This window comes from Pan paniscus, chromosome 4 (assembly GCF_029289425.2).
Source record: "Pan paniscus chromosome 4, NHGRI_mPanPan1-v2.0_pri, whole genome shotgun sequence".
Lineage (NCBI taxonomy): Eukaryota > Metazoa > Chordata > Mammalia > Primates > Hominidae > Pan > Pan paniscus.
In genome coordinates, this window is record NC_073253.2 from 49,106,124 (window position 1) to 49,132,430 (window position 26,307).

Genomic DNA, 26,307 nt, shown 5'->3' on the forward strand with positions numbered 1-26,307 from the left:
TTGGATACGGATTAGCTGGTTCTCAATGAACTGAATAGGCACTTTAAAAGTGGTATTTTTATTTCAAGTGGCCCAAGAAACGGTTTAGTCCAGAATATCCAAAAATTCTTGCTATTAATGTCCAAACAGAAGAAAAATGGAAGCTTCCCAGAAATGCCAAATATAGTATGGTTTCTATTACAATTAATACTATTCCAAAATTTTAACCATAACTGGTAAAGGCAGTTAAAACAAACCACCTCGTCTACATTGAGAGATTATGCAACATTATTTAAATAATTGAATATAATGTTAAAGTGTTATTCCTTTTAAATAGTGGCTCCAAAAAATGACTTACTTTATTAGCATCAGAGTCATACATATGAAATTGCTGATATTTGACTGTTTTTGATTTGCAAAAATGGCAATTTTTGTTCAACCCTTTTAAATCTGGTATTTTGATCTTTTCCTGAAATATATACTGCCTACTTAACATCCATAGCACTTTGTACGCACGTCTAGCAGAGCGCTTGTCATACTGAATTGTAATTAATTGTTGACAATTCTTATTCTTACACTATATTGTGAACATTTCCAGATAGAAACCATATCTCCTTTATTTTCATGTTCCTGGAGCCTACCACTTCCTGGCACGCAGCAGTTCTTACACAGTGGCTGGGAACACGAATAACATATATTTGAGAATAGAATGATTGGTTAGGAAAAAATATACAAAAATAAAAATCAAGTTCTAGTAAAAATTAGCATGTAAATTTCATTAAACCTGAGACTGGTCCAAAGCTTAATATTTGCTGTTAAACAGAAAGATTTCCTGAAAATACAACATTTGGATTACTACTACTCCATACCAAAGCAAAAAAACAACTGCAAATTTTCTTTATTCAGAGACCAACTACCCAGTATATAGATCTTGGATTTCTATTTCTCTTCCTTTCTTTTACTGTCTGCTTCAGTCCAACACATTGGGACAAAAGAGAATGAAAGGAAGCAGAAATGCTCTAGTCCTAGTTAATTTCACTCTTTGCTTATAAATCTTCTGTGAAATGAAGAGGGGCACATCCTAGAGATGATAATTTCAATGGTTTGAATTGGGTTGTTATAATATCTGTGGGTTTCAATGTTTGTTACTAACCTGTTTTTTTTAATTTGTACTATCATTTAAAAATGTATACTATCCTTTAAATTTTTGAAATTTAAATATTGAACTATCTTTTTAAATTTCCTAAAGCAAACAATGTTTATTTACTAAGGATAACTCTGTACTTCCTAAATCTAACCATAAAGTAAGAGAATCCAGACACAAAGTACAGTAAGAGTCAAAAATTATCTAAGTACGAGAAGAAGCTTATTAATTTTTCTGAGAAGTCTAGAAATTCTGGGGAAAAAATATTCAAAGTTCCATAAGAATTCCTAATCATATATTTCAAACCCAACAAAAGAAGATCTGAAACACTAACAGCTAATTTAGGTGTTCATCCAGACCTTAGAAGGTATGAAAACATGACTCTATTATCCCATGCTCCACAATTTAGAGCTTAATCAATTCATAAGATCTTTAATTTCAACTTCAATATTCATATCTAAATTCCTGATGCTATCATTATAGTTATATATCTCATATTCAGTCAACCTAACAGAACTCCTGAGCAAAACACAAATTCCAGTTAACTTTATCAAATAAGATCATTTTTTCTTAAAAATGGAACAGTGCTGCAGTCAACTAAACATGGCATATAAGTAGAACATGGCTGATAAAGTTAGAACCTGTTCAAACACTAAGACTGATGCCCTTCTAGTTAACCGTAAAGATTATCATGAAATTTTTAATGATTGTGATTTTAAGGTATATGTTAAGATTTCTTTCATTTATATTTCAATTTGATGTAATTAATTTAGAATCACAATAAAATTATAGATGATAGAAATTGCACAATAAAAGATAGCATTACTATAATGCTGTAATCATCCTGACAAACCACTGATTTTTTACTATCTAGTCCACTTATTACAGCTGATTTTATTGTTTAGTCATTTATTATGTATCAATATACAGATGCTAAAAACAAGCAGGAAAGACAACACAATCTGATTTACATGATCAACTTGCAGTAGCTGAGCTCCACCTACAGGCAAAAAAGGATTCTTTACAATAAGTTTTAAAATAGGACTTTCCAAAACACAAGCTGCAAACTACCCCAGTTTTCATCAACCTTGGCTGGATATTAGACTTACATGGAGTGTTTTTAAAAATTTCTTATGGCTGAATACCAAAATTTATGAACAGCTTGTTCAGGAATGGGATGATTCAAATGTACAAACAAGGTTGAGAGACACTGATTTTATTCCTTATCAGCCACATTTTAAAAAAACATTAGAAACACCCAAATATCTTATTTTCTTTCTCTAAAATTACTTGATTCTCACTTTCTTGACCCTTTTATCTTTCTTGAGATTAAAATCAAGTGCAGCTGAGATAAATGTCTTAACTCTGTTGAACTGCAAAAGTTCTGTGAAAGACCTGAGGTAACCCTACAAAATATCATCCACTTTTACATTATTCTATACCTCAGAAATAATCAAGGAGGTATGTGTTTGGGAGTAGAATTCTTAACACTGAATGCATATTAGAATATCTACAGAGCTTTGATAAAGTATATTGCCCCAAATTAATGTATGCTCTTAGATGTGAGAAAAGTAAATAGCATTAAAAAAATACTTAGAGGAGTAAATTTAACCAAGAAGCTAAAAGATCTGTCTGCTGAAAACTATGTAACATTGAAAGAAATTGAAGAAGGCACAAATAAATGGAAAGATATCCCATTCTGGATTCATGGATTGGAAGAATTAATATTAAAATGTCCATACTACCCAGAGTGATCTACAGATTCCAGGCAATTTCTATCAAAATTACAATGTCATTTTTCACAGAAATAGAAAAAAAAATCCTAAAATTAGTATGGAACCAGAAAAGACCCCAAATAGCCTAAGCAATCTTGACCAAAAAGAACAAAGTGGGAGGCATCACGCTCTCTGATTTTAAAGTGTATTATAAAGCTATTTTAATCAAAACAGCATGGTATTTGCATAAAAACAGACACCTCAACCAATGAAACAGGATAGGAAGTAAAGAAATAAACTCAGGTATTTACAGTCAATTGATTTTCAACAAAGGTGTCAAGAACACACAATATATAAAGAAAAGTCTCTTCAATAAATGTTGGGAAAACTGGATATTCACTTGCAGAAGAATGAAATTGGACCTTTATCTCAAACTATAAGCAAAACTCAACTCAAAATGGATAAAAGACTTGCGGATAAGGCCTGAAACTGTAAAGCTACTAGAAAAAAAAAAGAGGAGGGAATAGCCTGATGACACTGGACTCAGCAATGATTTCTTGAATAGGACTCCCAAAACACAGTCAACAAAAGTAAAAATAGACAAGTAGGATTGCATCAAACTAAAAAAGTTCTGCGCAGCAAAGGAAATGAATAGAGTGAAGAGACAATCCATGGATTGGGAGAAAATATTCGCAAATCATACATCTGATAAGGGGCTAATATACAAAATATATAAGGAACTCAAACAACTCAACAGTAATAAAACAAATAACCCAACTAAAAAATAGGCAAAAGATCTAAACAGACATTTCTCAAAGTTTGCTTAGACTAGAAGAATAAGTTTTGTGGCCTGGCACAGTAGCTCACGCCTATAATCCCAGCACTTTGGGAGGCAGAGGCGGGTGGATCACGAGGTCAGGAGATCGAGACCATTCTTGCTAACACAGTGAAACCCTGTCTCTACTAAAAATACAAAAAATTAGCCTGGCATGGTGGCACGCTCCTGTAGTCCCAGCTACTTAGGAGTCTGAGGCAGGAGAAACGCTTGAACCCATGAGGCAGAGGTTGCAGTGAGCTGAGGTTGTGCCACTACACTCCAGCCTGGGCGACAGAGCGAGACTGCGTCTCAAAAACAAAAAAAAAGAATAAGCTTTGTAATGCATGCTTACCACAGTTAGTGTACTTCAAAATTGCTAAAAGAATACATTTTTAATGTTTTCACCACACACAAAAAAGGTAAGTTGCTGAAGTGGATAAATACGTTAATTAGCCTGATCGAATCTTTCTACAATGAATACATACAGCAAAACATCACATAGTAACCTATAAATATATACAATTACTATTTGTCAATTAAAAATAATATTGTTTTAAAGGTTAGAAAAGTGGTTACTATTAGGAGATGAGGGGGAAGTAACTAGAATGGGGCAAGAGGTGAATTTATGGGTAATGGCAATTTTTTGTTTCTTGATCTGGGTGACGGGTATATGGATATATTTAGTTTGTAAAAATTCAGCTAGCTGTATACTTATGTGCACTATGAAATATAGTTAATAGACACATTGTTTGTATATTATACTTAAATTAAAAGTTTAAAAGTTAAAAAAGGATCTTCCCAGACTTTACCTCAGACCAAACAATTCTGAATCTGTGGGTGAGGGGCCTAGGAATTAGTATTTTTCAAAGCCTCCTCCGTGAGCCTAATGTGCGGTTAGGAGTGAAAACCACTCCTATAATGGAACATAATTAATTAAATATTTTATTTATCCACTCATTCCACAAAGTTTAATGACCAGTTACTATATGCTTAAGATATTAGCCGCCTCTGAGGATATAAAGATAAATAAGACACAGTCTCTAAAGAGCTTAGTTTAGGCAGAGGAGAGGCGAATCAATAAATCCCTATTGAAAATACAAGCAAGCTACTTACAAGATCCAGAGGAGAAAGTGATTTGCCAAAGAAGAATTTATTCATTTTTTGTTCATGTATTTACAAAAATATTTGGGTACCTATGCTGTTTGAACATGGAGATACAAATGTAAACGGATATGATCACTACCTTCAAGAAAGTTACAGTATAAGGATACACAAAGAAGAAAAAATGTATATGTAACCTAATATTACAGGAGTGTGAAAAGGGTGCACATAGGTTTGCACTAAGGAGTCAGGGAATATAGTACCAACTTGCTGACAACTTGCTGACCTTGGAACTAACATGATACAAACTTGAACTCGTCCAGGAGCAGTAGGGATAAAAATTAATATTCTACAGGACTGCTTCTCAAACTAATGCACACAAAAATCACCTGGGGATCTTGTTAGAATGCAGATTCTAATTAAAAATGTGTAGGACAGGGCCTGAGACTCAGTATTTCTAACAAGTTCCCAAGTGATACTAATGCTACTGCTTCACAGATCACACTTTAAATAGTAAGGTTCTTGAGAGAGATTAGTCTCAAGAGAAAAGAGACAAAAATCTCCAGAGCAGGAAGACCAAGAAAAAAAAATGGAAAGTAGCCAGTCGATTATCAACTAGATGGCCTTAGTGGAAGTAGTTTCAGTGCAGTGGTAGGTGAGAAGCTAGATGATATGTATTTAGAAATAAATAGGAAGGAAGTAGGGACAGGAAATAAAATGGAATGGTTTTGTTAGTTTTTACTCTCGAAGCGGGGAAGAGAAAGAAATACGGGTTGAAGAAATTTACTGTCATTTCATAAAAAAACAAGCAGCCAGGTGATCCGTTCAGTGAGTGAGTTTGAAGTGTGAAGTAAACATTGTGGCGAGTGAGTAATAAGAAAGCACTGGAGACACAGCTGAGGCTGGAATCTAGAAATCCATAATAATACCAGCTTGTATATGCCTGTGTGATTCTGCTGAGCTGTATCCAGTAGTCAAGATACAGGCATAGAGAAGGTGGGCTGGAAAGAAAGTGGGATTGGTACATTTTAAAAAGGGAAGAAACAAGGGATTAGAAATCCTAGGAAGTCAGAATAGATATAAGGGTGCCAATTCTCTAAGGAGAGAAACTAGGAAGCGTTTTGGATTTGTATTTCCCCTGAGCTCTTTTTTCAAATGAACAACTAGAGACATTGTTGAGAACACATTACTAGGAGAAGATCCTACTATATGTAAACTTGTTGAAAATTATTCTGTTACATATCATTCCCCAGTTTAAATATTAAGCACTCAATAAATACATGTGTAGGTTTAACATCCAAAAGTGATAGCCAGCTTTAACAGATTCCAGATGTTTCCTTACCAATAGAAGCAATACCACACGTTTTCAGTAAAATTATACTTTGAACGGCTCATTGCTTAAAGGGCTGGTGGGCTAGTCTAGTTTCTGATCCTACTGCTTAAATGGAAGAATGACCAAAGGATAATAGAGTACTTCAAGCACACCCTGATGAAAACTTATGTATCAAGAGTACACATTTTTGAATAGATAATGATATCACACTGACATCCTATCTGGCTGGCAGCTATACCCATTATAACTCAAACTGAGCAGTGACTTTCCTTTAAATATAATTATCCCTTTTACCATGTTGTAGTTTTTCAGTACATTTGGAGCTTTCCTGTGTTGTTTTATTTTTTAACCATAAAGTTAACTTCAGAGACTCGCTGGTATAAATAACCAAAAGTACTAATGATTTGGAAATTTATTAAAATTTATTTTTATTTTTTTAGAGACAGGGTCTTGCTCTGTTGCCCATACAGGATCATAGCTCACTGCAGCCTAGAGCTCCTAGGCTCAAGCAATCCTCCCACCTCAGCCTGCTGAGCAGCTGGGATTACAGGCATGAGCCACCATGCCAGGGTCTGATTTTGGCAACTTTATGAACTGAAAAAAATACGTGGTCATGAGACAATCATGGAAATTTCTACACTAGAGGAAAAAACTGTTTCTTCCTTTTGAAATTCTGTACTTTCTCCTCTATCCTGACCTTATTTTTCTTTTGTTTCTCTTTGTAGGTAGGACAGATAGGATGAAGGAGGGAGAGTAGAGAATGTGAATAATGAAAATGTGGGGGAACAGAACAGTTATAAATAAATGTGTGCTGTCTGCACCATTTACAAAGGCACACTTTGCCAATTATTTTACCTAAAAGAATCCAACAATGTCCACAATACTCATGTTTACCTAAAATATTCAAGCCACCTTTGGAGACTTCTTATTTAATTTACTTTTCTAAGTAGAAAAGTATTTAATGTACTTTTAAAATTTATTTAATTTTCTTAGTAGACTTGCAATGCACTTGAATATAACTTTTTCCTCTACAGTGAATATACAAATTATGTGATTTTAATTTTGCAAATTATACTGATTTATAAAAAGAGAAAAATTGTTTACATAAGTAAGTGGATATATATGTTCCTATGTAAGAAATTACCATAAAAACTAAGCTTTAAATGTCTGTTGTTTAAGTCATCCAGTCTATGGTATTTTGTATAATAGCCCAAAACACTCCTCTATCAATCCATTCTCCATACTAAATACAATCTCAATATATCATTTGCCTGTAAAAACTTCAGTGGCTCTCCAGTATTCTCATGATAGATCAGATTCCTAAATCTAGCTATCAATGCCATGTTTGGTCATCAGGCCCATACTACAGCCAAGGAAATCTTTTAAGAATAACCCTTAATTGTAAGAGTGAACACAATTTTGGAAAATGCAAACTTTGACTTTTCTTAATATTAGGTAAACAATTTTTTAAAGACACTTATGAAAGGTACATTAAAAATGAACTTTAGTTCTTATACAAAATTTAGCATTGCTAAATTATAATTTATATTATAGGGTATATAAGTATTTGAAATTGATTAAAGCCTACAAGACTGAGTTGGGAGTTTAAGGAACACTTAAATCTAACATAAATAAATATTTGGTTGGCTCATCTATTAAAATTTTTAAATATATTTTTGTTACATTATAAACCTAACCTTTAAAAAAATTCATAATTTTTTAAAATCAGAAAACACATGCCTTGAATGAGTGGAATAAAACATTATGTATCCATAATTATATTCATGATTTAACTAAAAGTTACAGTGTGAATGAGAGGTTTTTCAACTCTATGAATCTAGAAGCATGCATATGATCACTAAAATCTTTAGTCTATATTAGCTACTATGTATGGTATATATAATATAATCTAGTATGTAAAATTATTCAACAGTGATTACTTGAGTGTCAGGTGAATATTGCTGGAAAAAAGACATTTAAGATGACTCCTAAGTACCATTTCTAAATGTTAAAAGCTATGCTTTTAGTGGAAATTTCTGGGAATCATTTTTATTTGATTACATAAAGAAAAAATTGAGGGAGCTATGCAATGATAGCGTGGAAATCCTTTTTAAGTTTTTCTACATGTGGTTGAGAAACATGATAGAGAAAAAGAATGTTATTTAAATGTAGTTACATTCATATTATCCCCAAATAGTATTTGAAGAAAACAAATACTATTGTTTTTTAAAGCAATATTATTTAAAATGTATACTATAAAGTTGAAATAGAATCACAAAAGAGATAATTTTTCAATTAAGTTGAATTTCAGGAGAATAAAATGTTGAGTCATAAATCCAACAAACTTTCATCACCAGACAGTAAACTTTTCACCATTTGCTGAAATTTATTTTGTGATACTACTGAGCTTAGGATAGGTATATGGTATTTGGTAAATCAGACTTGAAAAGATATTTAAGAATGTTTTCAGGCTCACTCATTTTCTTCATCAGTTTTGACAAATTTTGCTCACCGAAATTATTTGAGGATGTCTCTTTTCTTTCTATACAATTACTCTACTGCTCTCATTGGTATTTAACAAATGCATTCTTCCACATCTAGCTAATACATTATTACCCTATATATATGAAAGTATAGAGCCTTTCTAAAAAAGGATCAGAGAGAAATAAAATGGAATTGAACTCATAGGATCATTGCTATGTTTACTTTAAGCTTGGTGTATTTTATTTTAGGCCTGCTAATGGGCCAATTTGTACAACTGTTATGTTTATCAAACATTATGAAAATAGTATTTTAAAAATTAGCTGAAGAAAGGATTCAATCTGAATTAAAGTGAAATATAAAAAGACAAAAACTCTGATATCTAGCACAGTAACTGACTCACCTGCGGCTGACTGATTTCTTCTCCACTTCTCCTTCTCCAGCTGATTTAACATTCGCACTTGTGTCCTTTTTTAATTTTTTGGCAATTCTTTCTCTCATCAGGTTCTTTTCATCACCATCAATATATTCATCATGCTCTGCACTTTCATCTTCTCCATCCTGTAGAAATGGAAAATGAGTATTTGCCAGGTGCTCAATTTCCCCTTTCATTTCTAGAGATCTATTGCATCCACTGAATCTCCTTATTGCATTCTAAACTAGGTTTTTTTTTCAAATTTTGTTTTCTTTTGTTTTGAATTATAAGCCCTTGAAGAATCTGCTACAGTTGGGAATAGCCCTGGGTTCTGCTCTAAGCCAACTATGTAATTATGGGATACCCCAGGAAAGGCTGTTCGCTCAACTCATGCCCAGCTCCTTTGTGCAGCAGACTTCTCCCTCTGTGTCACCCGGGCTATTCTGTCTATATTCCTATTCTTATCTCAGTGGGAAATGTGGCTTTTGAAGGCAGTTGGCCAGCATACTGACCTCAACAGGGATCAATTCAAGTAGAAGAGGTGTGGTGCAGAAGCTGAGATTTCTATAATCCAAGTCACAGCAATCACTTCTCTTGTGAAAACCCTCTAGTGGGTCCCCAACTCACTCAAGGCCCTATGCAATCTAAACCTCCTTGACATAATCTCCTACAACTCCAGCCCACCAACACTAGCCAACTTTGGAGTTGTTGTTCTCTCCAGCCTGAAACAAATACTCTATTCCAGATATCTCTTCATTGCTTGCTCTTTCATCTCCTTCAGATCTTTGCTCAAATGTTACCCTCTTGGTGATGAGATTAACCTATTAAAATGGTAGAACCACACACTTACCTCCAGTACTCTTTCATCTTCCCTGGCTTATTTTCCAAAGTACTTATCACCTATCTGATACACCATATATTTTAATTATTTGCATGTGTATTGTCTGTCATCCAATTACAGCAAACACTCCATGAGAGCTAAAATTCTGGCCTGTTTTGCTTACTGCTGTATCTTCAACTCCTAGAATAGTGCCCAGCATTGACAGATGGAGGAACAAAGGGAAGAAAGAGGGGAGAGAAGAAGGAAGAAATAACCCCAAGTGGATCATTTTTCTTTTGTGATTCTTTCTTTGATCTGGTGAGTCGTAGTGAAGCAGGATTCTTAATTTGAGACTTGTGGACCCCTAAAGCACTGGTCCTCAAAGTCTGGTCCTTAGATGGTATTACATAGTTGTTTATTAACACCTAAAATTCTAGCCCTCATTGCAGACTTATTGAACCAAAATCTCTGGGGTAGGAATTATGAATGTTTTCAACAATATATTTAAGTAATTCTTAAGCACTAAAAGGTGACAACCACCAACCTAGGCCTTCCATGCTCAGGCCTCAGGAGATCTAAAAAAAATTCCCTGCAAATTCATATAATTTTGGTTGTGAATGTAGTACATTTTCCTGGGAAAGGATTCACAGTTTTAGTCACTCACCCATGATATTAAGAGCAAATCTATACTTTTACTTTCTATCCTATACATTGATCCTAACTTCTAGACCCATATTATGTTACACAGATGTCTCCAAATTACCTCAATCTTGAAATGTATAAAATTAAGCTCATTATTTTTCATCCTTCTCTCCACCTCAACCCTATGCTTTCTTTTGCACCCATCTAACAAGTTGCTCAAACCAGAAACCTTGTGGTTTTCTTGGACTACTCCTCCCTCACCTCATAGTGTAGAATCAGTCACCTCCTAGACCTCTTTCAAATCTCCCTCTTTCCCTTCTCACAGCTGTGGTCTTATATCAAGCTCTCCTCCTGCAATAGCTTCCCAGTATCAGTCTGTTTCCTCTAATTTGTCCTCTATAATATTGCCAATAGTGATCTTCCTGAAATGCAAAATTGATCATAGCATCCTTCTTTTTAACAAACACCTTTCAACTGTTCCTCACTTCCTTTTAGGAAAAAATTCAAACCCCTCATCATGGCCTATGAAGCTCTGTAATGAAGCTCTGGCCTGTCACCACACCCTGTTCACGCTGGCCTGCTTGCAGCTCTTAGAACACACCAAACTCTCCTGCTTCGGACCATTTTGTATATGCAGTTCCCCTCACCTTCAATACTCTTCTTCCTTGCTCTTCACAAGACAGACTCCTTGAAACTTTAAATTTCCGTTTGTATTTCCTAAATAAGGTATAATCTCTCCTTATTTCCATGCTTTAGCATATGCTATTCTCTGAGCTAGAGGGACCTCACCCCCTTCATCACTTTCTTTTCTGACTTAGCTAACTCCTAACTCTCATATAAGACATAAATAGCATCATCTCTTCCAGGAAGCTTTTCTTGACAAGGTCAGATATTCATCCTCTCTCTATCTACTACTGATAGCCATAGAGAGCCTTCTCTTTTGACTGTGATAATAGATAAATCTGTGTTCATGCATGGAAAGTTATGTACTTCCTAGTAAATTATATAATGCACAGATTAATGGGTTTTTATATAAAAAGTGGCATATGTATAATTTGAAAAACTTGACTCTTATGTATTAAAGGAAAATCTTCCTTCTGTTTTGTTAGCTTTGTTAGCCACTACAACTAATAAAGATCACTACACTCTTGAATGAGAATCTTTTGAAATGTGTATATAAAAAGGAGACACTACTATAAATTACTGATCCAAGCATTTCCCATATATCATGTAGGATGCCCACACACCAATATTTAAACTTTTAACACAATAAATTTATAACATCTGAAGTTTGAGTATTAATGTAATGTTATGTGAGGGGGAGAAAAAAACAGACTAGAAATTCATATATAAGATTCTAATGTTGTAGAGAGATATACACACACACACACGCACACCCCTAGAGTAAGGAAATATTCTAACACCTAAATAATTTCTGTTTTTCATATTTTTCCAAAATTTGACATATATAACTATAAAAGTAATATACGTTACTTTTTAAGAACAAAATTAAGTTTTTGTAAAAATTTTGTACTTTCTATGAATTGTTCAAACTATATTAATACCAAAATAAATACTTACATCATCTAAATCTGCTGCATCACCTTTTTCACTATAAAAAAAATAAGCAAAACAAATTTTAGTTTCAAGTTAAAACTAACACAATTATTTTGTAACCCAAAAATCTAGAATAGTTTGCTGGGAATAACATTCCAAAAATGTATTTCAACATAGGAATTTAAGAAAGGCATTATAGAACAGATGGAAACATTCTTTAGAGTCATTTTATAAGTGGAATAAGTATGATTCATTAGCAAATATATGCGTTCACTAGAATTTGAAAGGAAAAAAAGCAAACAACAACCGACAGTGCTATTTTTATGATCAATGGTCTGCAAAAAAAAATTTCTTTTATTGGCTTGAAATATTCTGACTAAAAAAAACCCCAAATCCTTCAAATAGAAGGATATTAAGAAAAGACTGTCTTAAAACAGGAGTTTCGAAAATGAGCTAAACTGAGTACAACAGCATTGTAGTGCCCCTTGAGATATTGGCCCAGTTTATCTTGTGCTATTACATCTAACACCAAGACGTTTTCCCTTCTCAAAGAGAAGCAACAAAGGTAGCAAGACAACTTTCTGTTAACTCCTCAAAGTATGTGAGAATTTATAGTCAGTGGACTGGCCCCCAAACTGGTAACTTCTTCACAAAAACCTTTAACTGTAATTTGTTCATTCATGATACAATTAAGGCAAAAATGCTTCAAGGAAAAGGTAGCAAAACAACCTTGAATTAAGCATTAAACTGTTAAAGCAAACAGTTTCTAGTCCTAACATGTAATGGTAAAACAATTTTAAATGTAATTCATTCAACAGAGGTAGAGAGCAAGTGCGAAAGTGACTAGAGCGTTTGTTTCTCTCTATCAAGCTTGAAGTTCTCTATCTCTGTTATCAAAATGCTTTATTTTTTTGGCTGGCTTAAAAATTTTTGACTTATGAGGACTGACTGTTTACTCACAGAAGAAGCAAGAAAATTATCTGAGCCAGAAAATTAAGAACTTAGGATCATACCAACAATGGACTAACCTTTCTACAACTGGAACAGAACTGAGATGTGGATCATCCTTAAGCAAGTCATGACTACTTTTGCTTTTGCCCTTCATGCTCTGCAAAGAATGTACAATATAATCATGAGGGGGGAAATAAACAGTATTCCTAAATAACAAGTTAACAAATTTACATAAAACCTAGCAATGATATAATATGGTTAGCAAAAGATGTATTCCTGAAAAGTTTAATACAAACTAAAGTTTTATAAGTAAGAATCTTACTCTTCTATTGATTGAAAATAGTATTTTAGAAACACCTTTTCTTTCAAAAAATGATATATCATTTAAAAGAAGTCTGTTGAATTACCAACTTGAAGCACTAAATTCTCATAATAATTTGCATAGTATGAAACTAGTTAATTTTTATGACCCCTATAACTTAGAAGCTACATCACAAGAGTATTGAAATAAATGCATGCTATTATTCTTCAAATATGACACCTATACTGCACAGAATCACTTTTTAAAATGTTACTCAAGCAAAAGATAAGTGCATCCCAGAGGAACTACTTACCAACAACAACAACAAAAGATGTAGAAGAGCCTCTTGAGCATGAGAATATTTATCAGTGACCAAATATTTATTAAATGCTTTAATTTCAAAGTTCATGTTTTCAAAAAATGTACATTTTAGAAGGGAAACAAGATATAAAAAGGTTTAAGAAGTAGCATTATAAAACAACAACTACTGCTGCTATTAAGTATATATACATATATATATATACACACATATATATATATATGTATATATATATATTTTTTTTTTGAGATGGAGTCTCACTCTGTCACCAGGCTGGAGTGCAGTGGTGTGATCTCAGCTCACTGCAATCTCCGCTTCCGGGGTTCAAGCAATCCTCCTGCCTCAGCCTCCCAAGTAGCTGGGATTACAGGTGTGTGCCACCATGCCCAGCTAATATTTGTATTTTTAGTAGAGACGGGGTTTCACCATGTTGGCCAGGATGGTCTTGATCTCCTGACCTCATGATCTGCCCGCCTCAGCCTCCCAAAGTGCTGGGATTACAGGCATGAGCCACTGTGCCTGGCCAAGTATTAAGTATATTCTTTGTGCTAGGCACTGTGCTTCAAATAGCATTGCTAACCCTCTCTTCTTCTCTTCCCAAATTAAAGTATATGAGGTGGGAATTATTAGCCCCATTTTACAGATGGTTAAAGAGATTAAGTAATTTACTAAAGGTCACAAAACTAGTCAGTGGTAGAGGATCTAGGGTTTAAATCCAGGTCTGTCTGACAATAGTACCCATATATCGAAAATCTAAATGTATCCATTTTTCTTTTCCTCTAGGCCCCTATGGGCCCAGAATACCGGCCTGGTTTCAGAGCTGCAATCTCCTATTCTACATATTTCCCTACTGCAGGGTGGGACACCTCAAACTTACACCCTGTATCTTGAGGGGGGAAGATGCTCACCACCCCAACTCCCAACTAATCATATAAAAATAAACAGTTAAGAGATTAGAGTTGACCGAAAGAATAATTTCTGCTTTGAAAAATTTTGAAGAAAATTTTATATGGGAAAATTTATTACAAAGTATGTTAACTAAAATGTTTAAATGACATTTAAACAGACACAGACACAGAGAGATGAAAACACCTCTTTCCCTTAAGCTCCCTTCACCACTTTTAATTTGAAAAACAGGCTCTTAAATAGATTTTAATTTCTGTATTAATATGGAGCTCTCCATAGAGTTAATCAATTAAAACATGCTTATAGTGCAATTTCATAATACAAAATTTTCTCCAACAGTTAATCTAAATATGCTATTATTTGTAGTTTTAAAAAGTCATAGAATCTGAATTATGCAATTAATCTATATATCTAATTTCATAAACTTACTTTAAGGAGTGATGAAAAAGCAAAATGTCATCTAATTACTGGATAATGTTTGTCTGACTATGAAAAATGGGGGAAAATATTCACAAAACAGAAGGTGGTATAGTAGAAAGAAGACAGGACAAGAAGAAAGATGGTGGTTGGACCAAATGAGTTTCAAAATGTAGTATTCCACAATTCCATGGGGTTTAGTCTAAAACATGTACCATTTGTTGAAACACAGTGATCTCATGAGACCTCAGAAACATTGCCTACAAAATGGGAATAATCATCATAGCAGCCTTGCCTATTTCACATAAGAGAATTAAATGAGATTATCTGCAAAAGTGTACAGTGAACATCAAATAACTTAAACAAGAATAAAAGCCTGAACATCTTTCGTTCATGCTTTCCTTCCTTAAAATTCCTTCCTCCTGCATCTCTGGCCGTCAGATTATTTTCATCTACCTTCAGAAATAGTCCTATATTAATTCTCCCCACCTGGTTCCCTTATAAAGTCACAATCATAAACATCACAGTCAGAATTGGCCCCAGATCCTCCGTTCTAGCCTTTTGGTCCACTGATCAGAAAATGACTTACACTAATAAATAGCAAAAGCAAGATTAGAATTCAGATCTCTAAGTAAGCTCTTGGTCCATTAATGAGCTATACTATTTCACTTCTTTGTGAATGTTAGTTTACAATTGTTAATTTCATTGTTATATATTTTTAAAATGGGTTCTTGTATTGTATTCTTGAAAACCACTAAGAGCAATTTTAAGTTTTCTCCTCATAAGAAATGATAAGTATGTGAGGTAATTCATATGTTAATTAGCTCCATTTAGCTAATTTAAAAATTAATTAAATTTTTTAAAAAGGTTCTTGTTTATCTTCCAAAACTTACTTTAAATAGCTGGAAGGAAAAAGAAAAACCTTGTTTTACACTAATTTAAAATAAGACTTGACAATAGGAGGAACCTGTGTTTAATTTTAATAATAATTACCATTTCAAATTTTAACTAACTTTTAAAATTAAATTAGTATAGAAATATATGAAAAGACAAATTGTTAGGCCTCTCTTCCCACTACAGTAGACTCTGAATCCTGCAGGGAGAGAAAGCAAATTGGAGATGAACTGAAGAAATTAGGAGACAATCCTTAAGAGAGTGAAAATGAATTCAGACATTTCCCTTTAATGCCTATTCTTTCTTAATGACCTACTTTAAGGTTCTTATTTATACCGTCAAGTAACAGTGAATTTAAAGGAAGAACAAACACCAAATATATTTTTAAATGTTTTAAAAATTGCTTAAAATAAGTTGACTAATTAAAAGGTTTAGCTGATGAATGAAATACTAAATATATTTAGTGAATTCAGTGTTAGGGGCTTCACAGAAAATTCAAAACTATCTGCAAACAAATGTAAAAATGAAAATCAGAGGGACACAGAAAAATTACGTTATCTGGAACTTCATATCCAAGAACAAAGAGGCAGCAAAACAGTAGGGACTAAATAGAATACAGGTAGAAGGGGGCAGAGGGAGAGAGGAGAAGGGGTGGGGGAAGTGACAGGGGAGACAGGGAGAGAAAGAGAAGAAAAGAAGGAAGGGAGGGAGGCAGAAAGAGAGGAAAGAAGGAAGGAAGGAGGAAAGAAGGGAGGGAGGGAGGGAAGAAGGAAGGAAGGAAGAAGGAAAAGGAGGGAGGGAGGGAGGGAGGGAGGGAAGAAGGAAGGAGGGAAGAAGGAAAAGGAGGGAGGGAGGGAGGGAGGAGGAAGGTACACAGGAGCAACATTGACCAAGAAGCTGGAAGGTCTGGGGCTCAATCTCTAACTCTGTGTGGATAATTTTATGAGTCAACTTGGCTAGGCAATGGTACCCAAATGTTTAGTCAAACACCAGTCTAGATGTTGCTATGAAAATATTTTTTTAGATATGATTAGTATTTAAATTAGTAGGCTTTGAGAAAGCAGATTACACTCCATAATGTGGGTGGGCCCCATCTAATCAGTTGAAGGCCTTAAGAGCAAAAACTGAGGTTTCCCAAGGAAGAAACAATTCTGCCTCAAGACTGTCACAAAGAAACCCTGCCTGAGTTTCCAGCCTGTGTATTTTGAATTTATCAACTATTCCCTGAGTCTCCAGCATGCTGGCCTACTCTACATATTTTGGAATTGCCAGCTCCCACAATTGCAAAAGCCAATTCCTATAAATAAAGAGATAAAGTGACAGATTAATAGATAAATGGATCTATTTTATTCTTTCTCTCTCACATCCTATTGGCTGCTTCTGTTTCTCTGTAGAACCCTAACTAATACACTAAGAGACCATCAGCACAGAACCAGAAAAACTTATTAGTTAAAAAAGATATTTTAGAGGCCACAATCTATTCTCCCAGGCAATGCAGGAAATCTCCTTGACATCACTGCTGACTGGTCAACTATGTCTCAACACCTCAAATGAGCTTATTAATACACACACACACACACACACACACACACACACACACACACACATGCACACGCACAATTTCTTTTTAAATGGCTTCTATTATTAGGAAATTCTCTGATTGGAGAGAAAAAAAATCTATGTATATTTTCCAACCATCCAACCAACCCTACTTCTACCTTCTAGAACTACAAAGAAGGCCTGTTGTTAGGCATACTATATAAAGTTAGTTTAGACATTCATTAGACAGAATAATGGCCCCCTAAGATGTCCATGTCCTAATCCCTCAGAACCTATGAACATATCACCTTACACGGCAAAAGAGACTTTGCATATAAATGAAAGATTTTGAGGTGGGGACATTATCCTGGATTATCAAGATGGGTCCAAATGTAATTACAAGAGTCCTTACAAGTGAAAGAGGGAAGCAATAGAGTCAATTTTAGAGTGATGCAGCATGGGAAAGACTTCACCAGTTATTGCTGGCTTTGAAGATAGAAGAAGGGGCACACCAAAGAATACAGGCAGTCTCTAGAGGTTGAAAAAGGCAAGGGAATAGATTCTCCCCAGAGACTCCAGAAAGAAGTCCCTGCAAACGCCTTGATATTTAGCCCAGTGAAACCTATTGCAGACTTCTGACCTCCAGAAATATAAGACACTAAATTTGTTTTGCTTAAAGTGGCTTAATGCCACTAAGTTTATGGCAATTTGTTAAAAGAGCAATACGAAATTAATAAAATATGTTAACACCTTTGTAAAATTAGCTAAGTCTAAACAACTAGAAAGATAAGCAAATTAAAGTTGAATACAATTTGATAAGGCAGAAACATTTTACAAATTACACTGTTTAACATTTCTGACCTCCTCTTTGCAAATAGCCTAGCAGCATTCTCCATGCCATGGCCGCCTCCCAACTTTTTTGGGAAAGTTTAATTTCATAAAATAAACTAGAATAGGACAAAACATCCTTACTTTAGTCTCAAAAGTGGCAAAACTGTTCTACCAAGATAACTTTTTCTGAGTGAGGAAAAAGCCCTTCTAAAACTCTGGATTTGAAGTAAAAATGTTACTACGTCTTGTAGGAAAGAAATGCTCTGTGTATCACTGTGAATGTGGCACAATTTGATCAGTGAATAAAAATCTAGCTATTGAGATACTTTTAAAATGGGCCTGTTGTTTAACTTACCTCATAAAAACTAGTTATCTTGATTGTAAGCTTTAACTTGAAAAATATTTACTGACATTTATATTTCAGTTACATGTAAAGATTCCTGAATAAATTTTAAACCAATACAGACATTCAAATAAAAGCATTGTTTAAGAAAGCAATATGAAGGGAGCAATATTCCAGATAAAAATATTTCAAATATTTGAAGTCTAGGATCATATTTTCACTTAGTTTTATTTCTCTAAAGTATTATTATATCCAGTTCCTCATTGCATTCCCTATGTTAGGTGGTTTTTGGCATCATCCCCGTCTTCCCCACCATTTCCCTTCCTCTGGATGCATCTAGTTTGTCAAGATCTTCCTTAAGTACGTTCACAACTGGATAAAATGCTGCAAGTATGATCTAAACAATGCAGAGGATGTTAAAATCCTTATTCCAGAGATCTTATTCTTAGTAATTCAACTAGGACTCACAGGCTATTATGTCATACCTATTCAGCTGATTTTATTGAACTCAAGTACAGAATTTACATGTACTCCTATTACATTTCAACTTACTAGTTCAAATCGGCATGATTTGACAACAAAGCACCCTTTGGTCAGAAGTATTCAATTAGCTATAAATCTATCTGACTGTACTATCTCCCAGATCACATTTCTTCTTGTTGTCCACAAGAATATCATGAGAGAGTCTCACAATTTGCTTTTCTGAACTCAAGATATGATTATTATGGCATCCCCCTATCATGCAATCCTATCAAAAAGGAAATGAAGTCAGTCTGGCAAGTCACTTAACCAGAGGCTCAGTTTCCTCATCTATAAAGAAAGGAAGTTGGACAAAATCCCTTTGAGCTATAAAATTCTATGATTCTAAGAGATTTTATCAGGTAGTAGAAAGATACTGAAATAAATAATGAAGGAAAGCTAACCCATGTGGGAGAGGCACCTTGTCATGAATAAGTGAGTGGGGTGAAGGGGTGTCTGTAATCCCACACTGATAATCCATAAACCAGAGAGGACTCTAATCTTATTTCTCCTTTCACATAAAGTAAAGCCTCAATTCAGACTTTACCAATTATTAACTTGTGATCGGGCAGAAAGGTTCTGGAATAAAGATTAATACTGCGCAGTCACTGAAAAAAGAAACTTGATAAACAAATGAAGAATGAAACAATTATTTTTAAGCCCTTTAGAAATATTTAATTTCATGCAACCACTGAAACTGCAAATTATTCTTAGTCATTAGAACAGACACTTATTTGGCTTTGGCTCCAGTCATTTCATACACTTAAAAATAGTAAAGCTAAATTTTGAAGAAATATATTCTATTAGCCACAGTTTTCCAACATTCAAGCTAGTCTTCCCTCTTCTTACCAAGGTATTTGAACAGTGCTGGTAGTGTAAAAAACTGTATATAAGCAAAATAAACAAAAATACACTTCTACTTGGATTCTCTCCAGAATTTATCTCATGTACTTAAAAACAATTTCCCTTTCTCTAAGCCAGTAAATTTCAACAGTATTGTTCTTGTTACTCTATTTTCTCCAACTAAACTTACCTACTTGTCCATTACATAAAGCAGACAAAAAAAGTTAAATTCTGTAGATTTTAACTTTTTTGATTCTGCAGTGTGCCAAGATCCAATCGCATGTGAAGAATGGGTTGTTGGTGGGTAATAATGAGGCTGGGCTGCACAAGCCACTATCTAGGACTCAATGGGAGTGCTCATGAAGGCCACTAGGCCAATTGTGTCAAGATTGTGGCTTCCTACCCAAAAAGGCTGAGCTGATAATGAAATTTCTCACCAGCCCTCTAGATTGGGCATAAGGGCATAAGATTCTACATAATGGTTATGATCATATTAGAGAAATTTTATATTCTTTAGTTATCTGAGATTAAAATATCAGTTATAATGTATAGTATATTTTAAGGCACTTGGCTTTCAAAGACATTTTTCAGTATTGTATAATAAATCAAAATTAAAACTATATCCTTACTCACAACAGTAAGTGGGACATACTATTTTCTTGTTCAGAAAGGAAAATTGAGGCTCAGAGAGACTAAGTTATCAAAGCTCACAGGGTGTCAGGGGAAATTAAAGTTTTAATATGAATTTGTATGATCCCAAATCCATGTTATTTCTATTCTAGCACACTGCCATCAAAGATGACACAGACTCTATGTACAACAAGCTCACAGCCCAGGACTCTACACAATTAATAAGTTATAAAGTAAAGGGTATAATGTTGGACTTTGGACTAGTGTACAATGCAAACACAGTCATATGCTTCTTCTGTAATAAAGCAAAAAAGATGTGTTTAAAAGGCAAATGTACAGTATTACAAGAAAGGCAAAGGTTGGGTAAGAAAAAGAAGATTTTTAAAAGCTGGAAAAGACATTTAGAAAAGATGGCATTTCAGGTGTTGAAAACAAATATGACTTTGATATCCAGAGGTGGGATGGGACATTTCAGGTGGGAAAAAGAACATCAAGAAAGGCACAAAAAATGGAAACAATAAGGCATACATATAGAGCAGCAAATCATTCAGATCTGCTAAAGCAGTGTTTCCTACATTTCCTTGGTATGAATTCCTCTGGAATTCATTAAAAGTACAGCTTCCCAGGCCCCTTGCTTGGAAATTCTAATTTAGTGGGTCTCAGATAAGGCCTAGGATTCTTAATTTTTAAAAAGTATGTCAAGTGATTTTTATCACCAGGAAAGTTTAACAAGTACTAGTTGAAAGAGCAGAGTTGGTGAAGGACAGTCATGAAAGCAGAATCTTGAAATAATAGGACAAGAAATTTGGCCTTATTTCTATAGTAAAGAGACAGTAAAAATAACATTTTAAGCTTCAGGAAGGCTGCTCTGGTAGTGGAAGGAAAAGAAGAGAGGGGAGATGGGAAACTGGTCTATAGACTACCACACCAGTCCAGTCTAGAGATAATGAAGGCTGAACAAGGGTAGTAGCAACAATAAATTAAAGGGAAAAAACAGATTTGAGATACATCTTGGATAAAAAATTGCCAGGACAGTGCAATGAAAAAATATATGAAAAATCACAACGGAATCTAAAGTCCTTCTTTGGAAGATATTGACACTAGGGAATACAAAGTCACAAAATAAGAAGTTTGAGAAGAAAAAGATAGTGAGTTAAGACTTCCCCAGGGCTTGATAAACTAATGTCCATAAGCAGCTGGAGAAAAGAAGAGTAAACCAGCCTAGAGATATAGACGTGAGAGTCAGATACAAGCATTTGATGATAACTTAATTACAAAGCACCCCCTACGAAAGAGCCAGATGAGAAAACTATGATGACACAATACTAGGATAATAATACTCATTTGATAATGAACGGTATTTGGGTTGTAATTTTCTTGGCAGAGAAAAGATTTTACTCAGTCCTTCTAAAAGTGTTTAAAGTGTTTTGCAGGTTTAAGAAAGAAAAAAAAAAGACAGCACTATCTGTGCTGCTATCCTTGTACATTTCAATCTGAAACGCAAATTGCTTTTGGAGTATAAGTTCACAATATTCAGTATAATGTAAACATACCATTTTTCTATTTGTACAGTAGAAAGCAGCAGAAGGAAGATAATCTTTGAACATTTAACACATGCTGCTGTTACAAATAGAAAAAATTCAAACTAATTTCCTAGTCAAGTCTATCTCAAAGTAATTGTGAACAAAACTTACTTTAGACTAGAAATTTAATTTCAACAAAAAAACTGACAGGAAAATCTTTCTCCTGCCCTTGCTCTCCAAGGCTGCTCAACCTAACTATCCAGGACCCTGTGGGATTTAGGGAAGGACAACGGGCCAACTGCCTTCCCCAGCTGCCTTCTACCCCAGAATGCTACGCTACCAGTGAAATTTCTCACCAACCTTTGAGATGTCTTGGGCTTGAAGGAGACAGCTTCTACAGCATTCATAATCATATGAGAAACTTAACTAGCTAAAAAAACCCTCAGTTCAAAATTCTGATTCTACCACCTCTTAATTGCATGATCATGGATGAGTTATTTAACCCTCTCTGAGTTTCACTTTCTTTATTCTACAAAATAAGAAAAATAATATCTATATTGCACGGTTGTTATAGGGATTACATAAAATAAATAGTATAGTTAGCAGATAAGAAGATAAATTATTGTAATGCAGTAGGATAAATGTTTTGATGGGCATAGACAGATTATCATGGAAAGAAGTACCTAGCTTAGCCTGGATGGGAGTTCAGTGGCAGGGGGAGGTAGAAGTAGTAGAAGGTGATAGTAGAGCTAAATCTTAAAGCAAAGACACTTTAAGGAGAGAGCATACTCCTGGCAAAAGGAAAAACAGGGGTGGGGGAACTGTGAGGAAAGTATGGGTATGCAAGGAAACTTGACATCTTTAGAAAACATCAATGAAAAGGAACCCTGGCAATTTCTAGATCTAACATTCGTGGTTTTGTCTATTCACAAACATAACCACAGAATCATGACACATAGTAAATCATTTTGATGAGGCATAAATTTGAATCATAAACAATGCAAGACTAGTGCAATGACATCTAAAGAAGATGACTCTTCAGATATTGAGGTGACAGAGTGATTGGTGACATTAAGGAATTGGGAAATGAAGTTTTTGTAAAAAAATGAATTTAGTTTTGACATCTAAAGTAGAGACCTTTCCTAAAGCAACTCTGAACAAGGGATAAGAGCCCAGGAGAAATATTTGGCCTTATCTCCTAGAGTTTAGAATGTTGGTGTACAGGTAAATGGAAATTGAATCCATGGCATCAAATACATCACTCAAGGATACAATAAAAAGCAACAAAAAATTATGACCAAAATATTTCATATACACACCATTTTAATTACATTTTAATGCAAGGGGTATTAAGTAGAGTGCTTACTAGGCGTCCAACATTAGCCTGCAAAACCTTGCTCACTAATAAGGGAACATATGGCTAAAGAAGTAAAAATAAGAATAATAATAATATGCTTTTAATTCAATGTTATTGTTAGAGTTGGTAAGAAATAGATAATTATGTTAAGCAAGTAAGGCTTATAGGTTATAAAGTTTTAATTACAACAATAAAGACTATAAACCTAATCCTTTAGTTCTCAGTATTCACTAATTTTCAAAAAAGAAAGGCATATCAGAACCTTTAGGAGTAGAAACCCTTGAAGACAGTTTTCTTGTAGTATACATACCAGAATTACTGCTCTAAACAATGGCATGACACCGTGTTTCAGTAATGCGTATTATGATGCAAGCAATATTGAAGAAAACCACATGTAAAGGCCTACAGCAAGGACTAGCAGAATAAAAAGGCCAGGAGGCACTGCATAATTCAAGGACATGGATTTAATAGTTACAAAGACCTGGGTTCAGTTCCCATCTGTAGCTACTTATTGGTTATGTTACTTTGAGCAAATTATAAACTATAGCTGAATTTATTCATGAGTAAAATGAGGATGATAATAATATCACCCATCTCAAAGGGCTGTAATGAGAATTAATGAAATAAACAAAATATATATAAATAACATTAAAATGAATATAAGAGTTTTGGTCTGTGACTGTTTATAACAGTAATGATAATAATCATTATCATCTAACATACTACCTGAAAAAATAGCAGTTAGGATCTGAATCATAAAGTCCAACCATTCAAAAAACTGCAAGTCTAGTTCAAACTGATTTTTTTAAATGCCAACATTAAAAATAAATAGGATAATCTCAAAAGTTGCAAATATTACTGACCACAAATCAATTTACAAATTCAATGAACACTTACTGAGCCTGCCCCATGTAAAACATGCTGTGCCAGATATAGCAGGAGATACAATAGTGAGTAACATAGACCCCAATCTCTTTTGTAAGTTAGAACAAAGGGCAAATTAGATTACCTGACTAACTCGATTTACTTCCTCCTCTTCTTCCTCAGCTTCCTCTCCAAATGAAAGTAAACTAAAATTTCTAGTCCAAAAAAAAGAAAGAAAAGAAAAAAGAAAGAGAAAGTCAAATCAAACTTATAAATACCTTATTTTCAGAGCAAGAGAACAGAATTTACAAGAAGAAATACATTCTGACTGTTCTAAAAAAGACCATATTACTCAGTATTCAGCAGAAGTATTCTAACGATCTGTATTTTCAGTATGATGTTAAAGCTTTTGCCTCACAGCACCAATGTTTCCTATATTATACTAACTTTTAATGACCAAAAATCCCTCCTGAGCATTACCATTAAATGTACTGAGTCAAGCATGACAGAAATAATTAAGCTTTTTTATATTTATCAAAACTGGTAGCAAAATGGGGGTTTCTGAAAAACTAATAAGTATATATCCCTGAGTGCTACAAATGGGAAGCAATTAATCCAGTATTTGGCAAAATATTTTTTAATATTTTAAAATTAATATGTATACAAAATTGTCAGACAAAAAAATATGAGCAATAAACAACTAAAATAGCCCACAAGGAGAAAAAACTAGGTTTGTCTCCTCTGATTCATCAAACAAAAGTAATCTCAAGTAAGATAAACAAGTTACTAAAACTGTCTCTCAAATAGAAAAATTGAAGATGTGGCAGCGAAACAGATTTTTTTTTTTCCCAAAGCCTAGAAGCAAGCAATGACCAACATATCATCCCCAATATATTTGCTGGAAACAAAAACAAAGCAAAACACACCAAAAAAAGACTTTAGAGTTTATTGTTAAGATAAATCATAGTGATGACACACTGTATATGAATACAGTGACAGTGACGTTTCATCCAGAGATAGATTAATCAAAATAAGCTGATCAAAGAATTTTTAAAAATCAAATAAATAATTCCAATAAGCAGTTATTTTGCCACAAGGAATTAACTGCTTATTAAAGTGTCTGGCTCATATCTGACAGTTTATAAAACAATTTAACTTTGTATTTGTAGGATATCAAGGAAAAAGACTAATAGGTATTGAATGCCTATACTACTGGGTGTTTTAACATACCTCTTCTCATTTAATCCTCATAACAACCAGGAGTTGAACTTATTCTAATCTCCATTTTATAGGAAGAGGTAACTGAAGCTTAGAAAGTTTAATCAACTTTGCTTTTTGTTTACTAGGTTTGGCAGGATTATATCTAGAATTGATCAAATCTAACAATTATAGTTACAATAAAATCTCTAATAAGGATCCTACGATTCAGTAAAAGAATACGTTGAAATCTAACTCTGCGGTATATACAGACAGTATTAATAATGTAGAATATTGTCCAAAATACTGAAATTTATTTTTTCATTCCTATTTTTTGGAAAATTATCTTCTGGAAATAAACCAGAATACTGAATGAAACAGCTTTATATTTTAAAATATTTATAATAATATTATTTTTAATAGCAACATAAAAGGAGTAAAAAGTTAAATACAAGTTAAATTGCATAATGCAATCATGCAGTCATTAAAAATATTCTTTATACTTTACTTTCTATTTATACTGAGTGAGCATATATTAATTTTAAAATAAGCAACAAACAAAAGTTTCTCAACAACTCATTTATATAAATAATTGTTACAGGGATCATAAAATATGTATCTATTTATTAACACAGATTTCATATGAACAACTGAGATGACATGTTTGTAGCTTAAGTTTAAGATATACTGCACCTGAATACAAGAGTTGCTCATTTAGGAAAACAAACAAACAAACAAACAAACAAACAAAACCACTAATATGGTTTGGCTCTGTGTCCCCACCCAAATCTCATCTCGAGTAATTCCCACAATCCCCATGTGTTTCATGGGAGGGACCCTAGTGGGAGGTGACTGGATTATAGGGTGGT

The 26,307-nt window shown here is 33.9% G+C and overlaps 1 protein-coding gene across 1 annotated transcript in view; it reads right to left on the reverse strand.

The window, feature by feature from the left end:
• The window catches only part of CWC27 (CWC27 spliceosome associated cyclophilin), a 250,864-nt gene that overhangs the window by 206,264 nt on the left and 18,293 nt on the right, over nt 1-26,307 (reverse strand). The window contains exons 7-10 of the mRNA XM_024928816.4: nt 24,387-24,456; nt 13,033-13,112; nt 12,029-12,059; nt 8,974-9,131 (exon numbers count right to left, since the gene is read on the reverse strand). Of these exons, the coding sequence (XP_024784584.2) occupies nt 8,974-9,131; nt 12,029-12,059; nt 13,033-13,112; nt 24,387-24,456 (339 nt within the window). The remainder of the gene's footprint in view (nt 1-8,973; nt 9,132-12,028; nt 12,060-13,032; nt 13,113-24,386; nt 24,457-26,307) is intronic.